The sequence below is a fragment of the Desmodus rotundus genome, chromosome 1, assembly GCF_022682495.2.
Source record: "Desmodus rotundus isolate HL8 chromosome 1, HLdesRot8A.1, whole genome shotgun sequence".
NCBI classification, from domain to species: Eukaryota; Metazoa; Chordata; class Mammalia; order Chiroptera; family Phyllostomidae; genus Desmodus; species Desmodus rotundus.
In genome coordinates this window covers 120,882,372-120,898,503 of record NC_071387.1, presented here as the reverse complement: position 1 = coordinate 120,898,503, position 16,132 = coordinate 120,882,372, and the positions used below count along the sequence as shown (strand labels likewise).

At 47.6% G+C, this 16,132-nt stretch overlaps 1 protein-coding gene across 10 annotated transcripts in view; it reads left to right on the top strand.

Annotated features, from left to right (window-relative positions):
* Positions 1–3,344: 3,344 nt before the first annotated feature.
* The window catches only part of CUX1 (cut like homeobox 1), a 366,222-nt gene continuing 353,434 nt past the window's right edge, over positions 3,345–16,132 (top strand). For 3 of the 10 annotated variants that reach the window (XM_053930352.2, XM_053930349.2, XM_053930347.2), the window contains exon 1: positions 13,009–13,263. In XM_053930352.2, the coding sequence (XP_053786327.1) occupies positions 13,201–13,263 (63 nt within the window). In that variant the 5' untranslated portion in view covers positions 13,009–13,200. Of the gene's footprint in view, positions 3,619–13,007; positions 13,264–13,770; positions 14,829–16,132 lie in introns of those variants that run through there. The other 7 variants (XM_053930344.2, XM_053930340.2, XM_053930359.2 and 4 more) reach the window with 5 other exon arrangements.

The window sequence follows — 16,132 nt, the reverse complement described above, 5'->3', positions numbered from 1 at the left end:
TAGGATAACAAAGTAGGCAATATTTCAAATTAAGTTCCTAAATGTACATTTCATTTAAGCTTAACAAACTATCATTTATATTGCAGTAATACCATTTAATTATTAAAAACCCTATCCAACCAGATTAATAACTATGTAAAAGATGCTTGTCTAAATTTTAAATTTTCCTCTGCTCCTCATTATGAAGACTATCCCTCATTTTAGAAAGTATTTTCTTCTGTCCCTCAAAGACCTGCTGTTAACTCATTTTTAATGCTGTAAATTATTTACAGTGCAAAGCAAAACAGAGAAGATGTCATGGATGCATCATTTCATGGTTTTCACCTACTTTGTCTTGTTGGGCTCAGGCAAATTTTAGAGGAACATCACGTATAAAGATCTAAGAGGTAAAACCGTGTCTTAAGGAAGGAAACCAGCTGTGCTGGCACGTGTGTTCGGTACCTTCCCGGATGCTGGACATGCTTTATCTTAAACACTCTTTGCAATAAGCCTGTGCGACAAGAATTATTGCCCCATTTTACAGATAAGAAAAGAGAGGTTTGAGGAGGTTACACAGCCAGTGAGTAGCATGGCCTGATCCGACCCCACATGTTCCGCTTCGCCATTTTGAGCTCTCTCCGCTGGACCACACTGCTAAGGCAACTTGGACTAATTACCCACCAGAATTTCCAATAGTGCTGTTCATGTCGTGTCCCATTGCCCTATGTCTGACTTTTGCTGGATGATCAGCAACCTTAGCTCCTGATCACAGCAGTGGGGCCAGCCCTCTGCACAACCTACTGTGTGCGTGTATTTAAATTGAGGGTTTTATTAATCTGCAACATGCCATGGAAATTCAGTCTCACAGGGGAAGAGCCTGGGAACTTGGCAATCAGACAGGATGTGCTGGGGAAGTTTCTGTCTGTCTTTAAAATGTTTTTGAAGTTTCTGCTTGTTTTATGTTTGGTTTTTACTCCACGGTTATCGTGATCTCGGCCTCAGGACACTAGACCGTCAGACCTCAGTTGCTCAGGGGGGGTTGCATTTGGTGGGGAGGCTGTTTTTATTCCGTGGGATCCATTGCTTCTTTCATTGACTTTGGCCTTTGGAGCGCTTGGATTCCAAGAGAAGCTTCAGAGACTCACTGGACCACTAAACCATGTCTAGCAAGTCAGAATGATGAGGCCAGTGGCTCAAGGGTGGAGGCCCAAAAGCCTGGGAAAAACAAGTCCATTATCATGGTTACTGCAGAGCCCAGGACTGAAAGGTTGTATATGTGTTTATGGAGGATGGGGGATGGAAAATGACAGTCACTCCCTCTCTGAACTCAGTGACAAGGAGGTAAGGGCAGTCCACTCCCAACACTGTTTACTCCAAAACGTATGAGACATTGAAGGCACCTTGCAGAGAGCCCCCCGCCAGGCCCTCAGAATGGCTTCTGTCTGGTTTGCTACCAATCAGGGACAAAGCTGGCTCGTGGTAGCTCATTAGCATATGACCTGAGGACAAGATAACTGTTGTTAATTTCAGGTCATCTTCAAAGGGATACTTTCACTTCCTGGCTGCTGGCCATTATTTGTGAGTGTGTGTGTTGGGAGCAGGCAGAGGCATCCAAAAGCACCTTCTTTCCTTTTTGTTTTCTTTTTAATTACTATGCCTTATTTTTTAGAAGTTGTAAATGTACAGAAAAATTGAGCAGATAGTACAGAGAATTCCATATACCCGCCCCCACCACACAGTTTTCCCTATCATTAACATCTTGCGTTAGTATGGTACACTTGATACAATTAATGACTCATGTTGATGTGTTATTATTAACTGAATGTCATAGTTTACACTAGGCTTCACTCTCTGTGCGGTATAGTCTACGGGTCTGGACAACTACCTACTGTCACCTAACCACAATTACAGCACCAGACAGAGCAGTTTCCCCGCCCTACACTGCAGTACCGTGGATCCATTCCTCGGGCGTCTTCGTAGTCCTGACGTTACGCAAAAACCAGACTCCCGGACTGGATCTGGGCTGCTGGACAGAACTGCGATGGTTATGAAAAGAGATCAGAAAAGTATAAAATAGAGTGGCGCAGGGCGAGTGGGGCCAAAGACCCCTTGCGAAGTGAGGAACAAGGGGGAGGAGGAAGAAAATCTCTACTGAGTGTTGCCCAAGCCCAAGTCTAATGCTTTCTGTGTACTAGCTCTTGAATCCTACAAGGTAGGTATAATAATTATTCTATTTCACGGGGGAGGAAGTGCAGGCACAGAGTTTAAGCAGCTTATGCCCAAGGACACAGACAAAGAACATGTTGAAACTCGGGTTTGAATCCAGGCAACCTGGAGTCAGAGAATGTACTGTTAACCTCCATCATTAGGCAGGAGCTTGCGATATCATTTCATCTTATTTCACCACAGCCCTATGCAACAAGTTCGTTATGGTTCAGAGGTAGAGCCTCAGAGAGGTTAGGTAACCCGCTCAAAGCTGCCCAGCCTCATGGCCGCAGAGCCTAGTGTTTGCACATAGGTTTGTCCCGTGTGATGTCCACACCTGCGACCTTTTCTGCCCCACGGTCCGTCTCTGAGACAAGGGTGGGTGAGGATTTAGCTCATTTCTTCATCTGTAAATGGCCCCTGCAATTGTTCCAGGGAACGTGGGGGAGGCAGTTTTTAAGAGAAGCAGAGACAGGAAATTTGGTCTATTGTTTGAAACAAGAGGTGCAAACAAGTCTCCACTTTGAAGTGCTGAATAACAAATTCCGTGGGGAATGGAAAGGCGAGAAGCTACAAGATTCTTGAGCTGGTGTCAAATGCGCCCAGCGGAGGGCAGGAGGGGAAGAAGGCCCTGGCGAAACTGGGGCAGGATTTGTTTGAAGAAAATGTGTCTTAAATAGATCAGGCTACAGAGGACAGGAGCGGGGGGAGCCAGGGGGATCCTTTCTTTTTGTTTTCTAAGGGAGCCCATTTTGACGGAAAACACAGCATCTAAAGGTGGGGGTGGGAACTAACTGGCTCAACAGTGAAACGCAGAGCAGCTCCAAAAGAAAACAAAGCCAAACCCCACCACCTGGTCCGACTTGGTCGGTAATAAAATGCTATCGGATAAACGGAGCTTGTGTAAACTAATCCCACCTCCCACTCACAAGTCAGTATTAAATTTAGGAATGAGAGAGGGTAAGATACTGAACTGGGAATGGCTTGCAATCGCTTTACTAAACTGCACGCCTTAGATTAATCACTATTCCTGACCCCACCCTCCCAGGCAGACTTGTAGCCAGAATGGGATTGTTAATCAGATACTTCCCCAGACAGTCTATTAGACCAGACTCCCCTCAAGTGAAGAAGAACCCTGGGCAATTAATTAGCAAGGAGATTCCCAATGATGACTAGGAAAACACATCCTTCTCCAACTGCTTAGATCGCCAAACGTCCCGTCTGCCTGTACTTCAGAGGGACTCTTTGTACTTCTTAGACTCTCCCCATTGTCTCTTATTTGCAATAGATGTCTCATTCAAGACCAAGGTCGGGTTATCAATTTTTATTATAGATGCGCTGGAACAAGGAGTCTGGAGCCTCCGCTGTTGCAGAGAAATGTCTGGAGACAAAACCTCCACGGGGAAGGACTGCTGGGGAGCAGGCTGCTGCAAGGTAAGATGGAGGGATTCCCTCCTGGGCGAGCAATACCCAGGACTTCCTGAAGGGGTGAAAGAGAGGCTACCTGTGCTGTGTCCCAGGTAGGTTCTGATCAGATAGGTGCCCAGGTGTGACAGAGCAGCTGTCTGTAGGTCTGGGGCGGTGCAGAAAGCCCAGGCTTTGGCTTACCAGTGAGTAAGTCCCATTGGAGAAGTCTCTGCCTCTCTGAGCTGAAGTCTTCCTACGCGGTGTATATGAAAGGTTAATAACACTTCCTGCCTTACAAGCCTGCTGCTAGGTTTATAGGTAAAGCTGTGTAAAGCACGGGACAGATGGCAGGTTCTCAGTGGATCATAATTGTTGCTCTTAGGTGCTTTTATAGACAAAGGTGACTCTTGCAGCGTTGTGACTTTCAGCCCGGCCTTTGGAGGTCGTTCATGACTCTCTCCCCAATTCCCTTCCAAGAAGTTCCATAATAGCCTTTGTTTGCGGGAGGCCTGACCTCAGAAGTCCACAAAGGAGAAAGAAGTATAAGGGGTCCATGACTAAGTCACATGGGGTTGGGTGCCTTGGACCTTGATGTCTCAAGAGCAGAATCAGCCAGCTACAGCAATGGACCTGCGTACGGTTGGGATTCATGGCATCTTTACCTCCATTGGATATTGTTTTCTTGTCTATACCGAATAACGTAAAGGATGAAACCAACTGTGTGTTTCCAGAGTCTTCTCAGCTAGATTTAAAACTCTCTTCAGGACAAAAATTATGCATTTTATTTGGCTTTACATACACCCCACTCCCCTTGCCTTTCCAATCCCCCCCATCCCCGTGTGCATGTGCTCATGTGTTCCCCCTCCTCCCCCCAACAGAAGCTCTGGGAACAGTTGCAGATTTGAGCTGCCTTTACTTCTCATCACATTTGGGAAAGCAGGAAACTCTGCCTCTCTGTATGTGGTTCTGGTCTAGCCCTGATTTCTGGAATAAAAGGCCCGGGATAAACAGGCCTCCAAGCTGAATATGAGAATAGCTCTTGCCAAGGTCAGACCTACCAAAGATTTCATTCTGGTAATAAGTGCTTACGTTGCCAAAACAAAGAAGGCTGAAGGATTACAACCCTCTATGGCATGAAGAATGTGTTTCAGGGAGGTGAGAAGTATTTAATAACCAGCAATGGCATGGCACAGGATGAGAAGGCCGTGAGGGATGTTCTTCTCTCACTCTGGGATTTCTTCCCAGTGCTCAGCCCTCCGATGGAGAAGGAGCAGAGAACTCTCTCAGGCTGCAAACCTGGCACAGAGTAGACCTTCCACAAATATTTGTTGGAGGAAAGGAAATAAAAGCATCAATTGCTTCGGAAAGGCATTTGGGAGGGGGCAGCTGAGATCACGGCATTAAGGTGGTCATAAAATTGAGCAGGTATTCGCCAGCCTGGTTGAGAGAGCAACTTTTTGGCGCTCTGAATCTCAGTCTGCTTGTCTGTCAAATGGTATGAAAATACCCATAAGAATACACAGAAACAAAGTCAGGAATGCAGATGTAATGCAGTTGAATGAGATTAAACAAATAACGGTGGACTTTTATTGGGCTTTTACTGTATGCAGGTAGTGATGAAAGCATTTTATGCAAATTTTCTCATTTAATCCTTACGCACACGATAAAGTGCACACTTCTATTGTGGAAACTGAGACTCAGCAAGGTGAGCTAATATGCTCCAGGTCAAACTGTTCTTCACCAGAATTTGAACCCACATCTCACTCTGCGTTGTATGCTGTTTGAATGCGGACCGGGTGGTTAAGGCCAGGGTCCTTTCTGACACAGGAAGTTACAGATGCATGCTGACACAGGAATGGGTCATCCGCAGGAACTGCACATCACTCGCAGCACTGTGGCACGTCGTCCAGACTGGCAGTCTCCCCACTTTCCCCTTCACAGATGCCAGCAGCATCTCGCCATCTAGCTGGCCTTTAAGGTGCCAGCCAGCCTGCTCTCCACCTCCTGGGCTCCCAGCTGAACAGCCCACTGTGTCTTCCTTCCTTCCTTCCTTTCTTCCTCTTTCTTTTATAATGGAAGTTTGTTTTTTTTAAAATTGATATTAGAGAGAGGAACATCAATTTGTTGTTCCACTTATTTATGCATTCTTTGGTTGATTCTTGTACATGCCCTGACCAGGGATCAAACCCACAACCTTGGCTTATCGAGATGATGCTCTAACCAACGGAGCTACCCGGCCAGGGCACTGTGTCCCTTCTTGTATGGGTTTATCAGTGCTGCTTTGTGCATGCTTTATGTGAGCCCAAATACCCTTTACCTTTCTTTCCACACCTTGCATCCTGCTCCAGACAAGACTCCATCATTTCTGAAATCTTTTACTCCTCTAAACTGAGAACAAATCCCAGTTTGTTGCTCAAATCAACACTAATGCTGTGGGATGCGTTAGTATTTCATCAGTTTCTTTCCTGGATATTATGTGCCCTGTGCTTAAGTTGAATCTTTTTGTTTCCACATGTAATTGCCCTATTCCCAAGAGAATTGTTAGCTTCTAAGGGCAGGGACCTTGTTTACTGCTTCTGTGTTTCCTTATAGTGTCTGACACAGCACTTTGCTCAAGATACAGTGTCTGGTGATTGGATGGTGGTCGTTCCAACATTACTGGTGACATCCTGATATGCCCCCCAAAAAATCTTTCTAAAGAACACAAGGACCCCGCACAGTCACAATGTAGCACTTGGCATTGTGTCCCTCGTGCCTTTCTCCTTTAGACCATAATGGTTTCAATTTCTCTCAAATGCCTTTGTACTTTTATATTCATTTCAATTAGCATTAACAGAACAACACTTTCCACCTTTATAGCATCTTTGTTGGAGAGCTCAAAAGCATTTTACAAGAAAGTATTAATTATTCCCATTTTATGGGCAGGAAACAGAGGCAAAGTTAAACAGTGAGTCAGTCGCAAAATTAGGCCATGATTTTCCCTCTCTGTTTTCAATTGTCTATTATAATTACTCGATCACGCTACCCCTTCTAGGTTAGAATTAAATTACTATTTAAAGAAACAACATAGCCTTTTTCATATCCCTACTTTAAGTGATATCTGCTGTTTTCCTGCATTATAATGGTAGCATATGCTCATGAAGAATTCATATTTTACAACATTAAAAAAGATAAAACTTACCCATAAATTCATCGTTCAGAGGCACACACTGCTAATGTTTTAATGTGTTTTCTTTCAACATTCTACATGTATATAGAACACACTATTTTGTGCAGTGGAGCTCATGCCATGTCCCGTTTCCTCTTACACAATAAACATTTTCTCCCGTCACTACATATTTTACCAAACACAGTTTTTAGTGGCTACACACTACTTCATCATTTATTTAATAATGTCTATATTGTTGGACATTAGGTCACTTCATTTTGTTGTTTTTTTGGTTTGCTTGGTGAGTGACTAGAAATACCTTCATGATGAAAATATTTGCATTTTATTCTTTTATTTAACATGTATGCTTTTCAGAGTTTACGTGTATATGAATATTTTAATAAGGGAAAAAAATCTTGCTAGATGAGGGGCCCACGTTCCTGGCTTCTTCCTTCTGTTGCACACACAAACAAAATTGTGACATCTGATGAGATTCTGCTAGCTACTTAAACCTCTAAAGATATTATAATACAGATTCTCAAAAAGTGACACTAAATCAAATATTTAACATGAGTGAAGTTTGAGGGGATGAAAAACGTCTTCTACTCACTGCTGGAAATATCAACTTCCTGATTTCTCACTGGAACGAGCTTTCAAAATCTTACAAACCACACTTATCCAGGAAAAAAATAATATACAAATCTGACAATGCTTATGACAAAAGAAAATCTAATTACATTTCTTGAAAACAAATCTTCATTCAACTCCAACCGTACAACCGCAGGGATGTGTCATAGAAGATCTTGTAGAGAAATAAGATGATATTTTGCTTAATGTTCTGAATACAATTTTTAAGAACTATGTCTCTGCCCTATGTGTACTGACTAGCACCAGGGACATAGTTGCATATTTACAATATTGGAGGTAAACTGATAGTGTTAGGCCGATACTAGTAATGAAAGGTCAATATAAATAGAATGTATGCAGGTCATAGCTCCCAGGAGCAAAGAAAAAGCATTAATATAATGTTTTAGCACAGAACGTGAAGTTTACATTAAGCACAATAACAATAATATTTATATAGTACTTTACATATTTCAAGCTCCTGATGATGTACACTGTTAATTTCTAGTGATCCATTGCCGACATCAGTGAGAGTCATCCAGAATGACGTTTATTTCAATGGTCTACAGGAAATATGTACTGTAAGCTTTACAAGTGCATCTTACGTTAAGGAGGAGATGAAAAGGAGAAAATGAGATGTGATATTCCAATAAATTCTAAATTTCAAGAAAATTGATATTAGATTATAAGTTCCTTAAAAGAGACTGGGATGGGGTGTGTGTGGCTGGTGGGGTGGGGTTTCAGAACTGTGGGGTTATGAGAAGCCTCAGGTCCCACTTAGGGGCTTGAAAATCCCAAAGCAGTTAGAGTGGTTGAGTCTGTTAAGCTAGACGTATTTTCCAAGTGTAAGCCACCTCCATCTGAAAGACAGAGCTGCAAGTTTTCTCGTTTCAGACAAGCAAAGGAGAACAGAACATAATCATTAGAGGTGTAGAAAGACAGCGAGAGAGAGCCAGCGGCACCGACATATGCCGTCCAGAAGTGGAAGGCAGAATTAAACGGTGGGCCCGAAACTAAGTCTTTGAAGATTCCAGAAAGGGTCTTAGAGACTGAGAGATGCTGTCACCAGGCAGAGGCTGAGAAGGTGGTGAATAGGAGAGTCTACTGTTCAGAAATCATTATAGTTTGTTCTTACAAGTTTGGCAGGTTCTTGGTACAATTATATAACTACACATACATTTGGCATATAGAGATGAATTATGTACTATGCATGTAATTACATGTAGCAAAATGTGTACTTTTATTTGGTTGGTATTTACATAGTACAGGGAATAGTGTACTTAGAAATAATTAACGTAAAGTATTATTTAAAACACAAAACAGATAAAAGTAGTTTGGTTTGCTCGAGAAAGTGAGAGAGAGAGAGAGAAAGAGAGAGAGAGACTGAAATCTTCCTTTTATTTATTCCAGTAGTCTATGCCAAATTGTTCTGGAAGGCAGTCACCAAAGACAAAAGGAAGAGAGCATAATTTCCCTCTGTTATTCATAATTTTTTAAAGGTTTTATTTACTCATTTTTAGAGAGAGGGGTAAGGAGCGAGAAAGAGAGGGAGAGAAACATCCATGTGTGAGAGTCATCAACTGGTTGCCTCTCTCACACGCCCCAACCAGGAACCTGGCCCCAAACCCAGGCTTGTGTCCTGACCGGGACTCGAACCTCAACCTTTCGCTTTGCAGCACAATGCTCAACCAACTGAGCCATGCCAATCAGGGCTCACAATCCCTAGATACAAGGAAAAGACCTTTTCAAATTTAAAGTGTGTCAAAACTTCTCTCTGGCCTTAGCTATTCCTAAATTTAAAACACGTACAAATTCAGTCAACTTGAATGAATACTTTGATAGAACTTTCAACTTCTATATTTGCAAAATTGAGATTCCTGTATGACTTATTGGGAGGAAGATGTATTTTTACCATGCGTCAAAAAGTAGCCGTGCCTTTATGTTTACTTGCGAACAAATTATGTGAACATTCGGCATTCTGTATTGTCTCCGGTTATCTGAAAGTTTTCATGTTGAAAACTATTCAAAACCAGTCTAATTTGAATACAAAAATAATCAGAAAGTGAATTAAGGTTTTAGAATGAATCTTTTAAGTTTTCTTTTTAAGCATACTATGTAGGATTCAGACTTATGATTTTTTTCATTGTTCTTGGACTGGGCTCAGATACTCCAGATTATTCTCCAACTTTTTTCCAGATTATTTTGCAACTTTTCCATTATAAATAAGATCTCAGAACATAAAGACTCTTTTGTGAAGGATTTTTTTTTTTGCTTTTTTATCATGCCCTACATTGTAAGACATTTTTCAGTTTGGAAGAAATTCTTGATGGTTAAGTCCTTCAAGGAATTAGGTTAAATGTATCAGAATAATTACTAAATTAGAATCTTTAGAAAACAAGGTAATGTATTTTCCTTTCTTAGTGCTACCCAAGGAGGACCAATTTTGTAATAATTAACCCATACGGTATTTTAGAGAATTTTCACCTTAATAGAGTTAATCAACTATACGTAGATGTTGGGAGACAGGAGCATCCACCAAATGGCAGGAGGGTAGGAATGTGTGGACTTTGAAAAGTGCCTCACAATTTTCTGTAAGTTACATGCATCAGTATTATCACATCCCAATATGGCCACTGAACTTTTCTTAGGCAAAATAAAATGGGTCCGAAAAGAAACTTAGGAATTCTGGCCTCATATATTAGTTATTTAGTTGCCTTATTTGGTGCTAAGTTGTATCTCATTTAAAGATGTCAGGAACAAATATCATTTTGGTCAGTCCTCCCCATCTGATTACTTGGAATTTGATTTTTAGAAGCTGGGGACTTTAGTCATATACTTGGGGACTGGGAGTTTTCTTCTCCTAAAGGGAGAGCATGAACATCAAAAAGTGAAAAGAATGCCTCCCGATTGTTTTTCCTGTGCTTCATTCTAACATCAATTTTGAATCAAGATGCTTCTTGGTATTGGGCCAATTATCTTGCTAACCTGCCTGCTTCTCACACTCACACTTTGTTCTGTATGATTATAGATATTATTCTATTGTCTTTGTAGGTGCTGATAGAGATCTATGTTTTAAAACCTTTCCATTTTCTGAATATTTTATACAGTATACAACTTTGTGGACTCACTGTATTTGGATGGCAGCGGGTCTTCCTGACCTTTTAGAGTGGTGAGACTGAAAGTCAATCTGGGGGGGGGGGAAAGAAAGAAAAGAAAATAGCCTCTTGAAATAGATACAATTTGTTCTTATTCTGTCTATGCTCAAGAAAAATAAAATGTACTTTAAAATGTTTTTTAAGTCCCTGTTGATTAATTCACTCAGTTCAGATAATTTCTGATCAATGGTTTATCTTGATGTCATTTTAAAGAGGTAACATTTCGTGGTGCTGGCAAAGTTATTCTAACCTCCCTGCCTCCACCCCCGTAGAGACCAAGAAGCCTTGTATAACCCAAAACTTTAGTACAAGAAATCTAAATTTTATTTAGAGCTTAACCTCTGAGCTATTCAATGTAATATTTTTCTAAGTCAAGTTAGCATGTAAATAATGTAAATGTAACCAGAAATGTACCAAGGGTATTTAATACTCATCAAATTTATTTATAAAATATTGCACTGTATTATTCAGAACCCTGAATTTCAACCAGATGTACTTCTGGAGTATTACACAGGCCATATATATTTCACTCTTTTTTTTTTTTTTTTGGTTCAAACCCAGGGGATTGACACGATAATTAGATTGAGAACATCTGCACCAAATCCAAACCATTTCCCTGATCCTTCCTTGAGCCGTCCCCAGGGAGGAATTTTTTTTTATAAGTCCCTGCACATTTTATTTGTCTAGCCATCGTTAAGGCAACCGCGAGGTCTCATCTGCCTGCCACCACACAAATCGGAGGGGAGGGCATCTGTACCCGCAAGTGTGGGACAGGGGAAGAATCGTTAGATGCAGCATTTCTTCGGGCCTGTAATTGCCAGAGGTGGCAATGCCGTTTCCCGCCAGGGGCCTGACTCTGGGATAGGGCGTGGCCAGGCGCCCGGCGCGCGGGTGGGCACGTGCGCCGGGACCGGAGGACGCGGGTGTCAGGGCGCCGCTGCCCTCTACCGGGCGGCGCTGAGTGAGCTTGCAGCACGGCCGCCGGCCGACAGCTTTTGGGCTCGGTCGCCCCACACCCAGGAGGCTCTCGGCATCCGAGGTCCGGGTTGCCCTGCAAGGTGCGGCTTCAAGGCACGTGGGGCCGAGGCTCCCACACGCCCCCTGGGCGCCCGCGCGCTCCTACCCACCTGCCCGATTCCTGCCGTTTCTGCTGGTCAAGGACGCAAGGATGGGGACGCCAGGAGAACCCCCTCTCCAGACGTCAGGAACCGCATGTTGACTCAAGTGAAGCTCTTGGTCAGCAGTGCGAGACCAGGGGGCTCCTGTGTTCTCTAAATCCCGGGCACTTTCATTTCCAGTACTTTTATTCAAAAATGCTGAATTCACTCCAATGATCAGCGCCAAACTTTTTAACTCAGTCGAACAGCAATTATATCTCATGTTTTATTTTGTATTCCACACATATTTTATTTACATATACATTTCAAGATTAAGGAGTTTGGGGATTTGTTTTATCTAATTACACTTTAAATGAAGTGCGGGAGAGTAAAAGTACAGTATTCCTACTGGAAACTCTAAAAACTCACACGTGTATATAATCAATTAAAGATGACGATCATAAAACGTGTGTTTTGCCTGGTTTCTGCGAAGAAAAAAAATTCAAGAGAGTTGACTCTTTGGTTTAAATTTCAGCATTTCTGTAGACTAAGGGCTATGCTTTCTGTTATAAGTGCTCCCACACTTTTCAAGTTTCTGCACCCAAAGGAGTGAAAACTGAGGTGTCTAAACTACAGGAAGTTTCAGGGCTAGTTCGCTGTAGTGGTGCGGGGGGAATACGGAGCTGGGCTTCAAGACTTTTCCTGTCGTGGCCTAAACTGGCGTGGCTCAGGCGCGCTGGCCACCCGGGTTTGCGGTGCGGTGCGGTGCGGTGCTGTGAGGCGCGCTGGCCACCCGGGTTGCGGTGAGGGGGCCGTGGGGCCACTGCTGCCACTGTGCGGGGCATTAACTTGTGCGGCTACAGGAGGGTCAGGGGTGCTTTCCCTCAACTCCACTCCCCCCAGCATGAAACGCCGGCTGTCCCTGGCCGGCTCAGTCTTTGCGTCCCGCTGGGGTACACCTGGTGGGTGTGCGGCCAGCTCTCCCCGCACAGGCCAGCCACGGTGGGCCCCAGAGGCTCGGAGTGGGGACCCGGGCAGGTGGTCGCGGCAGCTCGGCGCATTCGGCGTCCAGCTGGAAGGCGAGCGAAAGCGGCGCCGCTTCCTCGCCCGCAGCCCCCAACTTAAGGCACTGAAGGGCGGCCCTCTGCCAGCGGCCGCGACCCCCGGGGGCCCAAAACACAGTCCAGGTGAGCCGGGCCCCGAGCCTCCAGCGGGCACTCGGAGCACCCCTCCCGCTGCCCTTCAGCGCCCCCTCGGGGCCGGGCCCGCGGCCGCGCCCGCTGGGGCTGGGGGCCCGGGAGGGGCGGGGGTCGCGGGCTAGGTGTGGGGCGCGGGGGGGAGGGGGCGGCGGCCGCGCGCGCCAAGCCGGGCGGCGGCCGCCGCGCCCTCGGGCTCTGACTCCGGCTCCGGCTCGGGCTCGCCATGGCTGCGGCGGCGCCGTGAGGAGGAGTCCCCGTCCTCGGTGGCGGCGGCGGCGGCCGGCTCCAGGCCGGGTTTTGGCGCCGCCCGCCTGCTGCCTCCTGGCGGCTCCTGAACTCCAGCCCCCTCTCTATCAGCCTCTCACTCCGTCTCAATATGTCTCAAGATGGCGGCCAATGTGGGATCGATGTTTCAATATTGGAAGCGCTTTGATTTACAGCAGCTGCAGGTCAGGCTTCTCCGCGCTCGGCCTCTCGCCCGGGGGTGGGGGCTGCGGGCGGTCGCGGCCTCCCCCGGGGCCCCGGGCTGCCCGGCCGCCGGGGGGCCGCGGCGGCGGGGAGGAGGGGGGTGCCGGGGAAAGCCGGGCCGAGTCGGGGACAAGTCCCTCTCTCTCCCCGGCCCCCATTGATAACTCGCTTGATCAGAAATTGATCCTCTTTGTTCAATTCATCGATCAGCCCAAGATGGCGCCGGGAGCCGCCGCCGCCACCGCTGCCCCCGGGGTCGGCCCCCACCCGGGGCGCCCCCCCGGCCCTGCGCCGCCGCCACTGCCGCCGCCGCCGCGGGACCGGGGAGGGGGCGGCCCCGGCGGCCCGCGGGGTGCGCACGCGAGCGGCGAGCGGGTGGCGGGCGGCCGCGCCGCGCAGCGCCGGGAGGGGGCTGCGGCCCGTCGGCGGCGCCCGGCCGCGCGCCCCGCGCCCCCAGCCTGCCGTATTCCTGGGGAAAGTTTGTGGGGAGTTGCTGTGGGGGGTGAAGCGCCTGCTTCTCCAGGAGGAGCCGCCGCCGCCACTGCCGCCGGCGCGGCGGAGCAGGGGCTGGTGGCGCTGTGGTGCCGCCGGCTCGGGGGAGGGTCAGAGCGGCCACCGGCGGCGGCGGCGCGGCCCGGCTCCGGCCAGGCGGGCGGGTGGCCCGGCGTGCGGGCGTCCTGGCTCCACGGCCCCGGCCGTCCGGCCCGGGTCCCGGCCGCTGCTCCCGGCTGTCAGCGGGCGGGTGGCGCTGCCGCTCCCGCCTTAGGCGTCGGGCTCTTAGCGTGGACCCCGGGGTTGGTTTTGGTCCGGGCGGGCGCCGGGGTGCCCCCGCAGACCCCGCAGCCGCCCCGCTCTTTTGTGTGCCTACGAAAGTAGCGCGGACCGACTCCTCGGCCGGGGAGCCGGGTAGGGGCGCTTTGGTGAAACTTGCGAGGGGTGGCGGGGGCGCCCCGCGTGCGGAGCCCGTGTGTCAGGGAGTCCGGGAGCGCGTGGCGGTCACCGGTGCGGGGACGGGCGGGGGTCTGCAACTTTTCCGTGGCGCAGGCCCGGCGCTGAGTCCCGGCGCGCCGTCTGCCCGTGCGGGAGTCGCCTCCTCCCCGCCGCCTGTCCCGGCGGCCCTCGCTCGGCGCGGAGTCTGTGTCGCGGCCCTGGGTAACTCTCCCACTGCCCTCCGGCCCTCTCCTCCCGGCCCTGCCCTTCCAGCAGGGTCCGCGGTGCGATGGAGCGCGCAGCGGGTGGGCTCCCGAACGCCGTTTCGGGGCGGGTTCGCAACAGCAAAGCCCCCGGGGACCCGCCGGACTGGTGTGCGCGGTGTCGTGGTCTGCGCTCCGAGTCCCGGACGCCGCGGGGGGATCGTGCCGCGGCTCCCCGTCGGGCGCCCGAGCTGCCGCCGTTCCCAGGGGGCGCGTTCTTGCCTTCCACCTCCCGCCCGGAGCAGCGGCGCGCCCTCGGAGTCCGCCCCGAACCTGCCAGCTCCGCGCTCGCGGCTCCTGGACAGCTTCGGTGCTCTGCCAGGTGGATGTGCGTAGCAGGAGCCAAGTTGAAGGTGAGCGGCTTGTGGGCCAGAAGCTCCGTGAGCGTTGGGGACACTCGGCGGCTTAGAAGGGCCCGAGGAGCCTTGCGCTCCGGGGGTCCCTCAGCGTCCCTGGGGGCCCGCTACTGCTCGCGGCTCGAAGGTGTGCGTGAAGGTAAACTTGGCCGAACTTTCCTAACCTGGAGGACTGGTGATTGTGACCTACAGTACTTTTAGGAAGAAAGCAAATGAAATCCAGATGCCGGCTTGTATGAAATCAAGCGGATTGGATTAAAACATATATAAATGGAGTTTGACAACTTTAATTGTATATGCTTGTTTTCTGCCCTTGCCTACATGAGAACGATAACGCAGACTCATCGTCGTTAGAAATTTCTAAAGATTTCTCGCTTAACTAGGAAGAAGACTATGTGAAATATGTATTTCCGATAAGATTAAAACTTAAAGGAGTTTGAGTATTTATTGACTAAAATAGATTACTCCAAAGTGTCTATTGTGTAAATTAGATTCCTGAATGTAATGAACACAGCCAAATGGCATTTTTGATAAATTGGTCTACCCTGTTTTAGTAAAAATAGCTCCCTTTTACCATAATTTAATTCTTGTGCTTATAGTAAAACCCGTTGTGGAGTTTTGACAAACCTTAATTTTCTTTCTTTTTTCCTTTCCTTTTCTTTCTTTCTTTCTTTTTCTTTTGGTCTTCCTGATTGTGACATTCTTTTTTAAGCATTCCTGCAAAACTGCCTGGGAAATGCATTTGGTTTCTAGAGAGTTATTAGGTCTTAGGAACTCTTTGACAGTGCCCCCCACCCCCCCCTCCACCCCCCACCCAGCGGTTAGCTACTTGCTCAGGATAGCTTAAGGACATTTAACTGTGTGATTCTGGGACTCGATGGAAAGTTTCCCTGTCAGTTTACGTGAATGAACAATCAGATGTTGACCTTGGATTTTAAATTTAAACAGCATTTTGTTTTCTGAGCACTCATTGATTTTTGATGTTAGATTTGATTTGGCCTTAGATGATTTCCTATTGCTGCTTCATCGCATGTTTGAAAAGTTTGAGTTGACTACGGACTGCCAAAACTCAAAGTCTGAGGCTGAACTGGTTCTTTCTCTGGGCCCTGAAGAGGCCTTTTGAGTTGGTATCTCATTTAGCGCCATCTCTATTCCCACAGACAGTAAGTGACCCAATGAGACTGCAGTTTGAGAAGAGAGAATTCATTACTTTCGGATTCTTCTCATCTTTCCAGAACCCCTTCCATTGTGATCAGGTTGCCCAGTGTGGGTTGTGGCATTGATCCCTGAGGGTGAAGAGA